Consider the following 20,142-nt stretch of genomic DNA (forward strand, 5'->3'; position numbering starts at 1 on the left):
TTGAGGTGGAGGCGGAGTAAAGACATAGGGGGAGGAGTCCATAGGGGGAGTAGCGGGGAAGGGAAGTGAGAGTTGAGGGTGTGGGGGGGGGGGGGAGTGTCCATAGGGGGAGTAGCGGGTAAGGTAAGTGAGGGTTGAGGGTGTGGGGGGGGGGGGGGAGTGTCCATAGGGGGAGTAGGGGGTAAGGGAAGTGAGAGTTGAGGGTGTGGGGGGGGGAGTGTCCATAGGGGGAGTAGGGGGTAAGGGAAGTGAGAGTTGAGGGTGTGGGGGGGGGAGTGTCCATAGGGGGAGTAGCGGGTAAGGGAAGTGAGAGTTGAGGGTGTGGGGGGGGGGGGGGGGAGTGTCCATAGGGGGAGTAGCGGGTAAGGGAAGTGAGAGTTGAGGGTGTGGGGGGGGGGAGTGTCCGTAGGGGGTAAGGGAAGTGAGAGTTGAGGGTGTGGGGGGGGGGAGTGTCCATAGGGGTAGTAGCGGGTAAGGGAAGTGAGAGTTGAGGGTGTGGGGGGGGGGGAGTGTCCATAGGGGGAGTAGCGGGTAAGGGAAGTGAGAGTTGAGGGTGTGGGGGGGGGGGGTGTCCATAGGGGGAGTAGCGGGTAAGGGAAGTGAGAGTTGAGGGTGTGGGGGGGGGGGGGGGGGGGGGAGTGTCCATAGGGGGAGTAGCGGGTAAGGGAAGTGAGAGTTGAGGGTGTGGGGGGGGGGGGGGGGGGGGAGTGTCCATAGGGGGAGTAGCGGGTAAGGGAAGTGAGAGTTGAGGGTGTGGGGGGGGGGGGAGTGTCCATAGGGGGAGTAGCGGGTAAGGGAAGTGAGAGTTGAGGGTGTGGGGGGGGGGGAGTGTCCATAGGGGGAGTAGGGGGTAAGGGAAGTGAGAGTTGAGGGTGTGGGGGGGGGGGGGGAGTGTCCATAGGGGGAGTAGCGGGTAAGGGAAGTGAGAGTTGAGGGTGTGGGGGGGGGGAGTGTCCATAGGGGGAGTAGGGGGTAAGGGAAGTGAGAGTTGAGGGTGTGGGGGGGGGGGGGAGTGTCCATAGGGGGAGTAGCGGGTAAGGGAAGTGAGAGTTGAGGGTGTGGGGGGGGGGGGAGTGTCCATAGGGGGAGTAGGGGGTAAGGGAAGTGAGAGTTGAAGGTGTGGGGGGGGGGGTGTCCATAGGGGGAGTAGCGGGTAAGGGAAGTGAGAGTTGAGGGTGGGAGGGGGGGGGGGGGAGTGTCCATAGGGGGAGTAGCGGGTAAGGGAAGTGAGAGTTGAAGGTGGGGGGGGGGAGAGTGTCCATAGGGGGAGTAGCGGGGAAGGGAAGTGAGAGTTGAGGGTGTGGGGGGGGGGTGTCCATAGGGGGAGTAGCGGGGAAGGGAAGTGAGAGTTGAGGGTGTGGGGGGGGGGTGTCCATAGGGGGAGTAGCGTGCTCAGTCCTTCTTTTCCTGTAGTCCACAATCATCTCCTTTGTCTTGGTCACGTTGAGGGAGAGGTTGTTATCCTGGCACCACATGGCCAGGTCTCTGACCTCCTCCCTATAGGCTGTCTCATCGTTGTCGGTGATCAGGCCTACCACTGTTGTGTTGTCGGCAAACTTAATGATGGTGTTGGAATCGTGCCTGGCCATGCAGTCATGGGTGAACAGGGAGTACAGGAGGGGACTGAGCACGCACCCCTGAGGGGCCCCTATGTTGAGGATCAGCGTGGCAGATGTGTTGTTGCCTACCCTTACCACCTGGGGGCGGCCCGTCAGGAAGTCCAGGATCCAGTTGCAGAGGGAGGTGTTCGGTCCCAGGGTCCTTAGCTTAGTGATGAGCTTTGTGGGCACTATGGTGTTGAACGCTGAGCTGTATCACATCTCCATTCAGAGCTGTTTCCCGTATCATATCTACATTCAGAACTGTATTCACAAAGACAGGACAGTTTTTCCAAGCCTGGCACTGTCTCTCAGCTGAACATGAACCTGGTTTCAGGGTGGGGCTTTTGGTTTAACCTCTAGTTTAACAGGAAATGTCCACTTCCCTGTATGCAGACACACTGGAAAGAATAGAAGGGACTTTTGCTGCCTCGTCTCTCTGACAGTCCCCAGGTCTCTCTGCTGACACTCAACACCCTCCTTCCTGAAGGAGTCCTTCAACACAGTACTATCTCAATCTGGGGGGTAGTAGTACTAGCTTGGGGATTTGAGGAAGAGGAGGCTGGGCTAGTCTAGCAGGTATTCCTTAGCTGTGGGGGTTTGAGGAAGAGGTGGCTGGGCTAGTCTAGCAGGTATTCCTTAGCTGTGGGGGTGTGAGGAAGAGGAGGCTGGGCTAGTCTAGCAGGTATTCCTTAGCTGTGGGGGTTTGAGGAAGAGGTGTCTGGGTTAGTCTAGCAGGTATTCCTTAGCTGTGGGGGTTTGAGGAAGAGGTGGCTGGGCTAGTCTAGCAGGTATTCCTTAGCTGTGGGGATTTGAGGAAGAGGTGTCTGGGCTAGTCTAGCAGGTATTCCTTAGCTGTGGGGGTGTGAGGAAGAGGTGGCTGGGCTAGTCTAGCAGGTATTCCTTAGCTGTGGGGGTGTGAGGAAGAGGTGTCTGGGCTAGTCTAGCAGGTATTCCTTAGCTGTGGGGGTGTGAGGAAGAGGAGGCTGGGCTAGTCTAGCAGGTATTCCTTAGCTGTGGGGGTCTGAGGAAGAGGAGGCTGGGCTAGTCTAGCAGGTATTCCTTAGCTGTGGGGGTGTGAGGAGGAGGTGGCTGGGCTAGTCTAGCAGGTATTCCTTAGCTGTGGGGGTGTGAGGAAGAGGAGGCTGGGCTAGTCTAGCAGGTATTCCTTAGCTGTGGGGGTGTGAGGAAGAGGTGTCTGGGCTAGTCTAGCAGGTATTCCTTAGCTGTGGGGGTTTGAGGAAGAGGTGTCTGGGCTAGTCTAGCAGGTATTCCTTAGCTGTGGGGGTGTGAGGAAGAGGTGGCTGGGCTAGTCTAGCAGGTATTCCTTAGCTGTGGGGGTGTGAGGAAGAGGAGGCTGGGCTAGTCTAGCAGGTATTCCTTAGCTGTGGGGGTTTGAGGAAGAGGTGTCTGGGCTAGTCTAGCAGGTATTCCTTAGCTGTGGGGGTGTGAGGAAGAGGAGGCTGGGCTAGTCTAGCAGGTATTCCTTAGCTGTGGGGGTTTGAGGAAGAGGAGGCTGGGCTAGTCTAGCAGGTATTCCTTAGCTGTGGGGATTTGAGGAAGAGGAGGCTGGGCTAGTCTAGCAGGTATTCCTTAGCTGTGGGGGTTTGAGGAAGAGGTGGCTGGAAGGGGAGTGTGTTCACTTTGCAGAATGAGATCAAAGTACCTCTCTGAGGTGCACATTTAGACTTCAGGCTTCCGTCCACATGTTGACCTGATGCTGACCTCTGCTCTCCTCCCCTTCTCTTCCAGTCTCAGCAGCAGTCTGATGTATGTAGAAGATCCACTAGTCCCTGTTTTGGACTATTTCACAGTTCTGGACATACTTTTATATAGTCTCTTTGTCCCCCTCCTCAGTTCCAGGGAGCAGACTGCCAGTCTGGAGACATCCCAGGGAGAGATGCAGAGTAGACTGGGCTCACTGCAGGACCAACACCTCCAGGACGCTAACAAGCTGCAGACACAGCTGGCCCAGGCTGCTAGCAGGACACACAGCCTGCAGAGAGAGGTATGATACAGTTCACATACTGCAGTCACAGCTGACCCAGGCTGCTAGCAGAGAGAGGTAGTATACAGTTCACCCAGAGAGAGGTATGATACAGTTCACCCATCACAAGATGTTACAAACGCCTGTTGCTTTTCTCTCTCGCCCCCCTCTCTCGCCCCCCTCTCTCTCCCTCTCTCTCTCGCCCCCTCTCTCGCCCCCCTCTCTCTCCCTCTCTCTCGCCCCCCTCTCTCTCCCTCTCTCTCTCGCCCCCTCTCTCTCCCCACTCTCTGTCCCCCTTCTCTCTCTCCCCCCTTCTCTCTCTCCCCCCCCCTACTAGTATGAGGACACTCAGAACTTGCTGTGTGATCTGAGGCAGTGTTATGAGAGGACAGAGCTGGAGAAACGCTCCATCAACGACGAGCTGGAACAGTGTAAAGTCAACCTCAAACTGCTGCAGGACAAGAGCAAGAATGTGAGTAGTGACCCTAACCAGAGGCCACCAATCTATCTTGTCTCTGGTTCAGAGCATGTACTGTATATGCTAAAGGTATCCCAATGGGTGCTATGGGAAATCTATGTCTGTTGTAAGAACCAGACCGTTTGAAATTTAGTTTCTGACTGTTTTTGTCATAGAAAGATGCCAATAATGGAATGATGAATGGAGACCCTTGTGGATTTTTTTCTGTTGTATTTTTGATGCCCAATGTCCTCATATCCTTGGGCTGTTTTTAATGTCCTCATGGATTTAAAAGGAATAGAGTGGTAGAAGAAATATGGTGGATCTCCCTCTACCCTATGTTACATCAACCCTAATGGCGTAATGCTTTTATATCCAAGATGGCGGGTGAGGAAGCATACGCCTCAGGGAGTTATAACTGGCTCTCACTGCTACTATAGACCTCCCTGGATATAAATAACACCAACAAAATCCAATAAGAGGAATCAGCCTTGATAACCACACAGAAATCCCAGGGAACGCTGTCGTTTCTCTAGCAGTGTGTTTGTATCAACTCCCCCAGTCTCTCTTCGTCCTCTGTTGCTGTTCTGTGTTCAGCTTCTAGATGTGGTGTATCTATCTGTAGACATCAGTTTGTTTGTTTATTGATTCTGACAGTTGCGTCCCGCCCTATCCCCCGCCTCCCGCCCTATCCCCCGCCCTGTCCCGCCTCCCGCCCTGTCCCGCCTCCCGCCCTATCCCTGCCCTGTCCCGCCTCCCGCCCTATCCCCCGCCCTGTCCCCTGTCCCGCCTCCCGCCCTATCCCCCGCCCTGTCCCGCCTCCCGCCCTGTCCCGCCTCCCGCCCTATCCCCCGCCCTGTCCCCCGCCCCTCCTCCATTCCCACCTCCCTCTCAATCTCCCCTTTTGTGTCGATATTAAAGCTATCCCCATGGCCCCTCCCTTCAGTTCTTTGTTTATTGATTCGTTTTTATAATTTTTCCGTTTATTGATTAGTTTAAAATATTGATTATTCTATTTGATTATTCTCTATGATTAATTGATCCCTTCCCTCCTTTAGCCATCCATATTGCAGCCTGTCCAAGCCATTTTCATCGGCCTTATCCTGGCTTTGCTGTATTGGTGCTTCAGCCAGTTGTGGTAGAAGGTACACAGTGTTGGTGTCGTCTGTCATCTGTCTGTCATCTTCATCATTCGTATCTCCTCTTAACCATCTTCATCAGTATCATCCTCGCTAACCAACTTCATCAGTATCATCCTCTCTAACTACCTTCATCAGTATCATTCAAACTACCTTCATCTGTATCATTCAAACTATCTTCATCATCAGTATCATCCTCTCTATCTTCATCAGTATCATCCTCTCTAACTACCTTCATCAGTATCATTCAAACTACCTTCATCAGTATCATCCTCTCTAACTATCTTCATTAGTATCATTCAAACAACTTCATCAGTATCATCCTCTCTAACTATCTTTATCATCAGTATCATCCTCTCTATCTTCATCATCAGTATCTTCCTCTCTATCTTCGTCATCAGTATCATCCTCTAACTATCTTCATCATCAGTCATCCTCTCTATCTTCATCATCAGTATCATCCTCTCTAACTATCTTCATCAGTATCATCCTCGCTAACTATCTTCATCATCAGTATCATCCTCTCTAGCTATCTTCATCAGTATCATCCTCTCTAACCAACTTAATCTGTATCATCCTCTCTAACCAACTTCATCTGTATCATCCTCTCTAACTATCTTCATCAGTATCATTCAAACTATCTTCATCATCAGTATCATTCAAACTATCTTCATCATCAGTATCATCCTCTATCTTCATCATCAGTATCATCCTCTCTAACTATCTTCATCATCTGTATCATCCTCTCTAACTATCTTCATCAGTATCATCCTCGCTAACCATCTTCATCAGTATCATCCTCTCTAACTATCTTCATCATCAGTATCATCCTCTCTAACGATCTTCATCAGTATCATCCTCTCTAACTATCTTCATCAGTATCATCCTCTCTAACTATCTTCATCAGTATCATCCTCTCTAACTATCTTTATCATCAGTATCATCCTCTCTATCTTCATCATCAGTATCATCCTCTCTAACCAACTTCATTTATATCATCCTCTCTAACTCTCTTCATCGTCAATATCATCCTCTCTAACGATCTTCATCGTCGGTATCATCCTATATTTTCATCAGTATCATCCTCTCTATCTTCATCATCTGTATCATTCAAACTATCTTCATCATCAGTATCATCCTCTCTAACTATCTTCATCATCTGTATCATCCTCTCTAACTATCTTCATCAGTATCATCCTCGCTAACCATCTTCATCAGTATCATCCTCTCTAACTATCTTCATCATCAGTATCATCCTCTCTAACGATCTTCATCAGTATCATCCTCTCTAACTATCTTCATCAGTATCATCCTCTCTAACTATCTTTATCATCAGTATCATCCTCTCTATCTTCATCATCAGTATCATCCTCTCTAACCAACTTCATTTATATCATCCTCTCTAACTCTCTTCATCGTCAATATCATCCTCTCTAACGATCTTCATCGTCGGTATCATCCTATATTTTCATCAGTATCATCCTCTCTATCTTCATCATCTGTATCATTCAAACTATCTTCATCATCAGTATCATCCTCTCTAGCTATCTTCATCATCAGTATCATCCTCTCTAACTATCTTCATCTCTACCTATCTTCATCAGTATCATCCTCTCTAACTATCTTCATCTCTAACTATCTTCATCTGTATCATCCTCTAACTATTTTCATCTGTATCATCCTCGCTAACCAACTTCATCAGTATCATCCTCTCTAACTATCTTCATCAGTATCATTCAAACACTCTTCATCATCAGTATCATCCTCGCTAACCATCTTCATCAGTATCATCCTCTCTATTTTCATCAGTATCATCCTCTCTATCTTCATCATCAGTATCATCCTCTCTAACTATCTTCATCATCAGTATCATCCTCTCTAACTATCTTCATCATCAGTATCATCCTCTATCTTCATTAGTATCATCCTCTCTAACCAACTTCATCTGTATCATCCTCTCTAACTCTCTTCATCGTCAATATCATCCTCTCTAACTATTTTCATCGTCGGTATCATCCTCTATTTTCATCAGTATCATCCTCTATCTTCACCGTCTATATCATCCTCTCTAGCTATCTTCATTAGTATCATCCTCTCTAACCAACTTCATCTATATCATCCTCTCTAACTCTCTTCATCGTCAATATCATCATCTAACTATTTTCATCAGTATCATTCAAACTATTTTCATCATCAGTATCATCCTCTCTAGCTATCTTCATCATCAGTATCATCCTCTCTAACTATCTTCATCTCTACCTATCTTCATCAGTGTCATCCTCTCTAACTATCTTCATCATCAGTATCATCCTCTCTAGCTATCTTCATCATCAGTATCATCCTCTCTAACTATCTTCATCAGTATCATTCAAACTATCTTCATCATCAGTATCATCCTCGCTAACCATCTTCATCAGTATCATCCTCTCTATTTTCATCAGTATCATCCTCTCTAACTATCTTCATCATCAGTATCATCCTCTCTAACTATTTTCATCATCTGTATCATCCTCTCTAAATATCATCCTCTAACTATCTTCATCGTCAGTATCATCCTCTCTAACTACCTTCATCAGTATCATCCTCTCTATTTTCATCATCAGTATCATCCTCTCTATCTTCATCATCTGTATCATCGTCTCTATCTTCATCATCAGTATCATCCTCACTAACTATCTTCATCATCAGTATCATCCTCTCTAGCTATCTTCATCAGTATCATCCTCTCTAACCAACTTCATCAGTATCATCCTCTCTAACTATCTTCATCATCAGTATCATCCTCTCTAACTATTTTCATCATCTGTATCATCCTCTCTATCTTCGTCATCAGTATCATCCTCGCTAACTATCTTCATCATCAGTATCATCATCTCTATCTTCATCAGTATCATTCAAACTATCTTCATCATCAGTATCATCCTCTATCTTCATCATCAGTATCATCCTCTCTAACTATCTTCATCATCTGTATCATCCTCTCTAACTATCTTCATCAGTATCATCCTCGCTAACCATCTTCATCAGTATCATCCTCTCTAACTATCTTCATCAGTATCATCCTCTCTAACTATCTTCATCATCAGTATCATCATCTCTATCTTCATCAGTATCATCCTCTCTAACTATCTTCATCATCAGTATCATCCTCTCTAACTATCTTCATCATCAGTATCATCCTCTCTAACTCTCTTCATCGTCTATATCATCCTCTCTAGCTATCTTCATCTGTATCATCATCTCTAACCAACTTCATTTATATCATCCTCTCTAACTCTCTTCATCGTCAATATCATCCTCTCTAACTATCTTCATCGTCGGTATCATCCTATATTTTCATCAGTATCATCCTCTCTATCTTCATCATCTGTATCATTCAAACTATTGTCATCATCAGTATCATCCTCTCTAGCTATCTTCATCATCAGTATCATCCTCTCTAACTATCTTCATCTCTACCTATCTTCATCAGTATCATCCTCTCTATCTTCATCATCAGTATCATCCTCTCTAGCTATCTTCATCATCAGTATCATCCTCTCTAACTATCTTCATCTCTAACTATCTTCATCTTTATCATCCTCTAACTATCTTCATCTGTATCATCCTCGCTAACCAACTTCATCAGTATCATCCTCTCTAACTATCTTCATCAGTATCATTCAAACTATCTTCATCATCAGTATCATCCTCTCTAACTATCTTCATCATCAGTATCATCCTCTCTAACCAACTTCATCTGTATCATCCTCTCTAACTACATTCATCAGTATCATTCAAACTATCTTCATCATCAGTATCATCCTCTCTAACTCTCTTCATCGTCAATATCATCCTCTCTAACTATTTTTATCGTCGGTATCATCCTCTATTTTCATCAGTATCATCCTCTATCTTCACCGTCTATATCATCCTCTCTAGCTATCTTCATTAGTATCATCCTCTCTAACTATCTTCATTAGTATCATCCTCTCTAACCAACTTCATCTATATCATCCTCTCTAACTCTCTTCATCGTCAATATCATCATCTTACTATTTTCATCAGTATCATTCAAACTATCTTCATCATCAGTATCATCCTCTCTAACTATCTTCATCTCTACCTATCTTCATCAGTGTCATCCTCTCTAGCTATCTTCATCATCGGTATCATCCTCTCTAGCTATCTTCATCATCAGTATCATCCTCGCTAATCATCTTCATCAGTATCATCCTCTCTATTTTCATCAGTATCATCCTCTCTAACTATCTTCATCATCAGTATCATCCTCTCTAACTATTTTCATCATCTGTATCATCCTCTCTAAATATCATCCTCTCTAACTATCTTCATCGTCAGTATCATCCTCTCTAACTACCTTCATCAGTATCATCCTCTCTATTTTCATCATCAGTATCATCCTCTCTATCTTCATCATCTGTATCATCTTCTCTATCTTCATCATCAGTATCATCCTCTCTAACTATCTTCATCATCAGTATCATCCTCTCTAGCTATCTTCATCAGTATCATCCTCTCTAACCAACTTCATCAGTATCATCTTCTCTAACTAACTTCATCGTCGGTATCATCCCCTATTTTCATCAGTATCATCCTCTCTATTTTCATCATCTGTATCATCCTCTCTAACTACATTCATCAGTTTCATCAGTATCATGCAAACTATCTTCATCAGTATCATCCTCTCTAGCTATCTTCATCAGTATCATCCTCTCTGACTATCTTCATCAGTATTATCCCCTCTAACTATCTTCATCAGTATCATCCTCTCTATTTTCATCAGTATCATCCTCTCTATCCATCTTCATCGTCGGTATCATCCTCTCTAACCATCTTCATCGTCGGTATCATCCTCTATTTTCATCAGTATCATCCTCTCTATCTTCATCATCAGTATCATCCTCTCTAACTATCTTCATCAGTATCATCCTCTCTAACTATCTTCATCTGTATCATTCTCTCTAACTATCTTCATCTCTATCATCCTCTCTATTTTCATCATCTGTATCATCCTCTCTAACTAACTTCATCATCTGTATCATCCTCTCTAACTATCTTCATCTGTATCATCCTCTCTAACCAACTTCATCTGTATCATCCTCTCTAACTCCATCGTCGGTATCATCCTCTATTTTCATCAGTATCATCCTCTCTATCGTCATCATCTGTATCATCCTCTCTAACTACATTCATCTGTATCATGCAAACTATTTTCATCAGTCTCATCCTCTCTATTTTCATCATCAGTATCATCCTCTCTAACTATCTTCATCAGTATCATCCTCTCTAACTATCTTCATCAGTATCATCCTCTAACTATCTTCATCAGTATCATCCTCTCTAACTATCTTCATCAGTATCATCCTCTCTAACTATCTTCATCAGTATCATCCTCTCTAGCTATCTTCATCAGTATCATCCTCTCTAACTATCTTCATCAGTATCATCCTCTCTAACTATCTTCATCAGTATCATCCTCTCTAACTATCTTCATCTGTATCATCCTCTATCTTCATCTGTATCATCCTCTATCTTCATCTGTATCATCTTCTATCTTCATCTGTATCATCCTCTCTAACTATGTTCATCATCTGTATCATCCTCTCTAACTATCTTCATCGTCAGTATCATCCTCTCTAACTATCTTCATCAGTATCATCCTCTCTAACTATCTTCATCAGTATCATCCTCTCTATTTTCATCATCAGTATCATCCTCTCTGACTCTTCATCATAATTATCATCCTCTCTAACTATCTTCATCATAATTATCATCCTCTCTAACTATCTTCTTCATCAGTATCATCCTCTCTAACCATCTTCATCATCAGTATCATCCTCTCTAACCATCTTCATCATCAGTATAATCCTCTCTATCTTCATCATAATTATCATCCTCTCTAACTATCTTCATCATAATTATCATCCTCTCTAACTATATTCTTCATCAGTATCATCCTCTCTAACTATTTTCATAATCTGTATCATCCTCTCTAACTATCTTCATCAGTATCATCCTCTCTATCTTCATCAGTATCATCCTCTCTAACCATCTTCATCATCTGTATCATCTTCTCTATCTTCATAATCAGTATCATCCTCTCTAGCTATCTTCATCATCAGTATCATCCTCTAACTATCTTCATCAGTATCATCCTCTCTAACTATCTTCTTCATAATTATCATCCTCTCTAACTGTCTTCATCATCTGTATCATCCTCTCTCTCTACAGTGGGGAGAACAAGTATTTGATACACTGCCGATTTTGCAGGTTTTCCTACTTACAAAGCATGTAGAGGTCTGTAATTTTTATCATAGGTACACTTCAAATGTGAGAGACGGAATCTAAAACAAAAATCCAGAAAATCACATTGTATGATTTTTAAGTAATTCATTTGCATTTTATTGCATGACATAAGTATTTGATCACCTACCAACCAGTAAGAATTCCAGCTCTCACAGACCTGTTAGTTTTTCTTTAAGAAGCCCTCCTGTTCTCCACTCATTACCTGTATTAACTGCACCTGTTTAACTCGTTACCTGTATAAAAGACACCTGTCCACACACTCAATCAAACAGACTCCAACCTCTCCACAATGGCCAAGACCAGAGAGCTGTGTAAGGACATCAGGGATAAATTTGTAGACCTGCACAAGGCTGGGATGGGCTACAGGACAATAGGCAAGCAGCTTGGTGAGAAAGCAACAACTGTTGGCACAATTATTAGAAAATGGAAGAAGTTCAAGATGACGGTCAATCACCCTCGGTCTGGGGCTCCATGCAAGATCTCACCTCGTGGGGCATCAATGATCATGAGGAAGGTGAGGGATCAGCCCAGAACTACACGGCAGGACCTGGTCAATGACCTGAAGAGAGCTGGGACCACAGTCTCAAAGAAAACCATTAGTAACACACTACGCCGTCATGGATTAAAATCCTGCAGCGCACGCAAGGTCCCCCTGCTCAAGCCAGTGCATGTCCAGGCCCATCTGAAGTTTGCCAATGACCATCTGGATGATCCAGAGGAGGAATGGGAGAAGGTCATGTGGTCTGATGAGACAAAAATAGAGCTTATTGGTCTAAACTCCACTCGCCATGTTTGGAGGAAGAAGAAGGATGAGTACAACCCCAAGAACCCCCTCCCAACCGTGAAGCATGGAGGTGGAAACATCACTCTTTGGGGATGCTTTTCTGCAAAGGGGACAGGACCACTGCACCATATTGAGGGGAGGATGGATGGGGCCATGTATCGCGAGATCCATTGAAGATGGGTCGTGGCTGGGTCTTCCAGCATGACAACGACCCGAAACACACAGTCAGGGCATCTAAGGAGTGGCTCCGTAAGAAGCATCTCAAGGTCCTGGAGTGGCCTAGCCAGTCTCCAGACCTGAACCCAATAGAAAATCTTTGGAGGGAGCTGAAAGTCCATATTGCCCAGCGACAGCCCCGAAACCTGAAGGATCTGGAGAAGGTCTGAATGGAGGAGTGGGCCAAAATCCCTGCTGCAGTGTGTGCAAACCTGGTCAAGACCTACAGGAAACGTATGATCTCTGTAATTGCATACAAAGGTTTCTGTACCAAATATTAAGTTCTGCTTTTCTGATGTATCAAATACTTATGTCATGCATTAAAATGCAAATTAATTACTTAAAAATCATACAATGTGATTTTCTGGATTTTTGTTTTAGATCCCGTCTCTCACAGTTGAAGTGTACATATGATAACAATTACAGACCTCTACATGCAGTAGGAAAACCTGCAAAATCGGCAGTGTATCAAATACTTGTTCTCCCCACTGTATCTTCATCGTCAGTATCTTCCTCTCTAACTGTTTTCATCATCTGTATCATCCTCTCTAGCTATCTTCATCTGTATCATCCTCTCTAGCTATCTTCATCTGTATCATCCTCTCTAGCTATCTTCATCAGTATCATCCTCTCTAGCTACCTTCATCAGTATCATCCTCTCTAGCTACCTTCATCAGTATCATCCTCTCTAACTATCTTCATCAGTATCATCCTCTCTAACTACCTTCATCTGTATCATCCTCTCTAGCTATCTTCATCTGTATCATCCTCTCTAACTATCTTCATCAGTAACATCCTCTCTAGCTAACTTCATCTGTATCATCCTCTCTAGCTATCTTCATCAGTAACATCCTCTCTAGCTATCATCATCAGTATCATCCTCTCTAGCTACCTTCATCTGTATCATCCTCTCTATCTTCATCAGTAACATCCTCTCTAGCTACCTTCATCTGTATCATCCTCTCTAACTATCTTCATCAGTAACATCCTCTCTAGCTACCTTCATCTGTATCATCCTCTCTAACTATCTTCATCATCTGTATCATCCTCTTTAGCTATCTTCATCAGTATCATCCTCTCTAACTATCTTCCTCAGTATCATCCTCTCTAGCTATCTTCATCAGTATCATCCTCTCTAACTATCTTCATCAGTATCATCCTCTCTAGCTGTCTTCATCAGTATCATCCTCTCTAGCTGTCTTCATCAGTATCATCCTCTCTAGCTATCTTCATCAGTATCATCCTCTCTAACTATCTTCATCAGTATCATCCTCTCTAACTATCTTCATCAGTATCATCCTCTCTAACTATTTTCATCAGTATCATCCTCTAACTATTTTCATCAGTATCATCCTCTCTAACTATCTTCATCAGTATCATCCTCTCTAGCTACCTTCATCAGTAACATCCTCTCTAACTATCTTCATCAGTATCATCCTCTCTAACTATCTTCATCAGTATCATCCTCTCTAGCTACCTTCATCAGTAACATCCTCTCTAACTATCTTCATCAGTATCATCCTCTCTAACTATCTTCATCAGTAACATCCTCTCTAGCTATCTTCATCAGTATCATCCTCTCTAACTATCTTCATCAGTATCATCCTCTCTAGCTACCTTCATCAGTATCATCCTCTAACTATCTTCATCAGTAACATCCTCTCTAGCTATCTTCATCAGTATCATCCTCTCTAGCTATCTTCATCAGTATCATCCTCTCTAGCTATCTTCATCAGTATCATCCTCTCTAGCTATCTTCATCAGTAACATCCTCTCTATCTTCATCAGTATCATCCTCTCTAACTACCTTCATCTGTATCATCCTCTCTAACTATCTTCATCAGTATCATCCTCTCTAACTATCTTCATCAGTATCATCCTCTCTATCTTCATCGGTATCATCCTCTCTAACTATCTTCATCAGTATCATCCTCTCTAACTATCTTCATCAGTAACATCCTCTCTAACTATCTTCATCAGTATCATCCTCTCTAACTATTTTCATCAGTATCATCCTCTCTAACTATCTTCATCAGTATCATCCTCTCTAGCTACCTTCATCAGTAACATCCTCTCTAACTATCTTCATCAGTATCATCCTCTCTAACTATCTTCATCAGTATCATCCTCTCTAACTACCTTCATCTGTATCATCCTCTCTAACTATCTTCATCAGTAACATCCTCTAACTATCTTCATCAGTAACACCCTCTCTAACTATCTTCATCAGTATCATCCTCTCTAGCTATCTTCATCAGTATCATCCTCTCTAGCTATCTTCATCAGTATCATCCTCTCTAGCTATCTTCATCAGTAACATCCTCTCTAACTATCTTCATCAGTATCATCCTCTCTAGCTATCTTCATCAGTAACATCCTCTCTAACTATCTTCATCAGTATCATCCTCTCTAACTATCTTCATCTGTATCATCCTCTCTAGCTATCTTCATCGGTAACATCCTCTCTAGCTATCTTCATCGGTATCATCCTCTCTAGCTATCTTCATCAGTATCATCCTCTCTAGCTATCTTCATCAGTATCATCCTCTAACTATCTTCATCAGTAACATCCTCTAACTATCTTCATCAGTAACATCCTCTCTAACTATCTTCATCAGTATCATCCTCTAGCTATCTTCATCAGTATCATCCTCTCTAGCTATCTTCATCAGTATCATCCTCTCTAGCTATCTTCATCAGTAACATCCTCTCTAACTACCTTCATCTGTATCATCCTCTCTAACTATCTTCATCTGTATCATCCTCTCTAACTATCTTCATCAGTATCATCCTCTCTAACTATCTTCATCAGTATCATCCTCTCTAACTATCTTCATCAGTATCATCCTCTCTATCTTCATCAGTATCATCCTCTCTAACTATCTTCATCAGTAACATCCTCTCTAGCTATCATCATCAGTATCATCCTCTCTAGCTATCTTCATCAGTAACATCCTCTCTAGCTATCATCATCAGTATCATCCTCTCTAGCTATCATCATCAGTATCATCCTCTCTTACCTTCCAGTGCATGGCTATAATTGAACCACTCTTGCAGCTTGGCAAGAACCTACACTAAACCTGGGCTTGTCAATTCTGGTCCTGGAGGACCAAATACACTTCTGGTTTTTGTTTCTACCTGGTAGTTAGTTGCACTCACCTGGTGTCCCAGGTCTGAATCAGTCCCTGATTAGAGGAAGAGGATGAAACCCAGAAGTTATTTGGCTCTCCAGGACCAGAGTTGACCAGCCCTGCACAGAACTAGCCTGTCAGCATTATCAGTTTATATATTATCACAGTTGACCAGCCCTGCACAGAACTAGCCTGTCAGCATTATCAGTTTATATATTATCACAGTTGACCAGCCCTGCACTAAACTAGCCTGTCAGCATTATCAGTTTATATATTATCACAGTTGACCAGCCCTGCACAGAACTAGCCTGTCAGCATTATCAGTTTATATATTATCACAGTTGACCAGCCCTGCACAGAACTAGCCTGTCAGCATTATCAGTTTATATATTATCACAGTTGACCAGCCCTGCACAGAACTAGCCTGTCAGCATTATCAGTTTATATATTATCACAGTTGACCAGCCCTGCACAGAACTAGCCTGTCAGCATTATCAGTTTATATATTATCACAGTTGACCAGCCCTGCACAGAACTAGCCTGTCAGCATTATCAGTTTATATATTATCACAGTTGACCAGCCCTGCACTAAACTAGCCTGTCAGCATTATCAGTTTATATATTATCACAGTTGACCAGCCCTGCACAGAACTAGCCTGTCAGCATTATCAGTTTATATATTATCACAGTTGACCAGCCCTGCACAGAACTAGCCTGTCAGCATTATCAGTTTATATATTATCACAGTTGACCAGCCCTGCACAGAACTAGCCTGTCAGCATTATCAGTTTATATATTATCACAGTTGACCAGCCCTGCACAGAACTAGCCTGTCAGCATTATCAGTTTATATATTATCACAGTTGACCAGCCCTGCACAGAACTAGCCTGTCAGCATTATCAGTTTATATATTATCACAGTTGACCAGCCCTGCACAGAACTAGCCTGTCAGCATTATCAGTTTATATATTATCACAGTTGACCAGCCCTGCACTAAACTAGCCTGTCAGCATTATCAGTTTATATATTATCACAGTTGACCAGCCCTGCACAGAACTAGCCTGTCAGCATTATCAGTTTATATATTATCACAGTTGACCAGCCCTGCACAGAACTAGCCTGTCAGCATTATCAGTTTATATATTATCACAGTTGACCAGCCCTGCACAGAACTAGCCTGTCAGCATTATCAGTTTATATATTATCACAGTTGACCAGCCCTGCACAGAACTAGCCTGTCAGCATTATCAGTTTATATATTATCACAGTTGACCAGCCCTGCACTAAACTAGCCTGTCAGCATTATCAGTTTATATATTATCACAGTTGACCAGCCCTGCACAGAACTAGCCTGTCAGCATTATCAGTTTATATATTATCACAGTTGACCAGCCCTGCACAGAACTAGCCTGTCAGCATTATCAGTTTATATATTATCACAGTTGACCAGCCCTGCACAGAACTAGCCTGTCAGCATTATCAGTTTATATATTATCACAGTTGACCAGCCCTGCACAGAACTAGCCTGTCAGCATTATCAGTTTATATATTATCACAGTTGACCAGCCCTGCACAGAACTAGCCTGTCAGCATTATCAGTTTATATATTATCACAGTTGACCAGCCCTGCACTAAACTAGCCTGTCAGCATTATCAGTTTATATATTATCACAGTTGACCAGCCCTGCACTAAACTAGCCTGTCAGCATTATCAGTTTATATATTATCACAGTTGACCAGCCCTGCACAGAACTAGCCTGTCAGCATTATCAGTTTATATATTATCACAGTTGACCAGCCCTGCACAGAACTAGCCTGTCAGCATTATCAGTTTATATATTATCACAGTTGACCAGCCCTGCACTAAACTAGCCTGTCAGCATTATCAGTTTATATATTATCACAGTTGACCAGCCCTGCACTAAACTAGCCTGTCAGCATTATCAGTTTATATATTATCACAGTTGACCAGCCCTGCACAGAACTAGCCTGTCAGCATTATCAGTTTATATATTATCACAGTTGACCAGCCCTGCACAGAACTAGCCTGTCAGCATTATCAGTTTATATATTATCACAGTTGACCAGCCCTGCACAGAACTAGCCTGTCAGCATTATCAGTTTATATATTATCACAGTTGACCAGCCCTGCACAGAACTAGCCTGTCAGCATTATCAGTTTATATATTATCACAGTTGACCAGCCCTGCACTAAACTAGCCTGTCAGCATTATCAGTTTATATATTATCACAGTTGACCAGCCCTGCACAGAACTAGCCTGTCAGCATTATCAGTTTATATATTATCACAGTTGACCAGCCCTGCACAGAACTAGCCTGTCAGCATTATCAGTTTATATATTATCACAGTTGACCAGCCCTGCACAGAACTAGCCTGTCAGCATTATCAGTTTATATATTATCACAGTTGACCAGCCCTGCACAGAACTAGCCTGTCAGCATTATCAGTTTATATATTATCACAGTTGACCAGCCCTGCACAGAACTAGCCTGTCAGCATTATCAGTTTATATATTATCACAGTTGACCAGCCCTGCACAGAACTAGCCTGTCAGCATTATCAGTTTATATATTATCACAGTTGACCAGCCCTGCACAGAACTAGCCTGTCAGCATTATCAGTTTATATATTATCACAGTTGACCAGCCCTGCACAGAACTAGCCTGTCAGCATTATCAGTTTATATATTATCACAGTTGACCAGCCCTGCACAGAACTAGCCTGTCAGCATTATCAGTTTATATATTATCACAGTTGACCAGCCCTGCACAGAACTAGCCTGTCAGCATTATCAGTTTATATATTATCACAGTTGACCAGCCCTGCACAGAACTAGCCTGTCAGCATTATCAGTTTATATATTATCACAGTTGACCAGCCCTGCACTAAACTAGCCTGTCAGCATTATCAGTTTATATATTATCACAGTTGACCAGCCCTGCACTAAACTAGCCTGTCAGCATTATCAGTTTATATATTATCACAGTTGACCAGCCCTGCACTAAACTAGCCTGTCAGCATTATCAGTTTATATATTATCACAGTTGACCAGCCCTGCACAGAACTAGCCTGTCAGCATTATCAGTTTATATATTATCACAGTTGACCAGCCCTGCACAGAACTAGCCTGTCAGCATTATCAGTTTATATATTATCACAGTTGACCAGCCCTGCACAGAACTAGCCTGTCAGCATTATCAGTTTATATATTATCACAGTTGACCAGCCCTGCACAGAACTAGCCTGTCAGCATTATCAGTTTATATATTATCACAGTTGACCAGCCCTGCACAGAACTAGCCTGTCAGCATTATCAGTTTATATATTATCACAGTTGACCAGCCCTGCACTAAACTAGCCTGTCAGCATTATCAGTTTATATATTATCACAGTTGACCAGCCCTGCACTAAACTAGCCTGTCAGCATTATCAGTTTATATATTATCACAGTTGACCAGCCCTGCACTAAACTAGCCTGTCAGCATTATCAGTTTATATATTATCACAGTTGACCAGCCCTGCACAGAACTAGCCTGTCAGCATTATCAGTTTATATATTATCACAGTTGACCAGCCCTGCACTAAACTAGCCTGTCAGCATTATCAGTTTATATATTATCACAGTTGACCAGCCCTGCACAGAACTAGCCTGTCAGCATTATCAGTTTATATATTATCACAGTTGACCAGCCCTGCACAGAACTAGCCTGTCAGCATTATCAGTTTATATATTATCACAGTTGACCAGCCCTGCACAGAACTAGCCTGTCAGCATTATCAGTTTATATATTATCACAGTTGACCAGCCCTGCACAGAACTAGCCTGTCAGCATTATCAGTTTATATATTATCACAGTTGACCAGCCCTGCACTAAACTAGCCTGTCAGCATTATCAGTCTACAGTGCATTTGGAAAGTATTCAGACCCCTTGACTGTTTTTGACATTTTGTTACTTTACAGCCTTATTCTAAAATGGATTACATTATTTCCCCCCCTCATTGTTCTACACACAATACCCCATAATGACAAAGCGAAATCAGGTTTAAGAAATGTTTGCAAATGTATAAAAAAAAAAAAAAAAGATACCTTATTTACATAAGTATTCAGACTCTTTGCTATGAGACTCGAAATTGAGCTCAGCTGTTTCCATTGATCATCCTTGATATGTTTCTACAACTTGATTGGAGTCCATCTGTGGTAAATGTAATTGATTGGACATGATTTGGAAAGGCACACACCTGTCAATATAAGGTCCCACAGATGACAGTGCATGTCAGAGCAAAAACCAAGGCATGAGGTTGAAGGAATTGTCCGTAGAGGATTGTGTCGAGGCACAGATCTGGGGAAGGGTACCAAAACATTTCTGAAGCATTGAAGGTCCCCAAGAACACAGTGGCCTCCATCATTCTTAAATGGAAGAAGTTTGGAACCACCAAGACTCTTCCTAGAGCTGGCCACCCGGCCAAACTGAGCAATTGGGGAGAAGGGCCTTGGTCA

General features: G+C 43.1%; 1 protein-coding gene across 1 annotated transcript in view; it reads left to right on the forward strand.

Annotated features, from left to right (window-relative positions):
- Window positions 1-20,142, forward strand: part of LOC311138545 (sarcolemmal membrane-associated protein-like) — a 189,627-nt gene that overhangs the window by 163,937 nt on the left and 5,548 nt on the right. The window contains exons 19-20 of the mRNA XM_084173284.1: window positions 3,456-3,606; window positions 3,923-4,057. Of these exons, the coding sequence (XP_084029410.1) occupies window positions 3,456-3,606; window positions 3,923-4,057 (286 nt within the window). The remainder of the gene's footprint in view (window positions 1-3,455; window positions 3,607-3,922; window positions 4,058-20,142) is intronic.

Source organism: Coregonus lavaretus (assembly GCF_964263955.1).
Source record: "Coregonus lavaretus genome assembly, chromosome: 12".
In the NCBI taxonomy this organism is placed as follows: Eukaryota; Metazoa; Chordata; class Actinopteri; order Salmoniformes; family Salmonidae; genus Coregonus; species Coregonus lavaretus.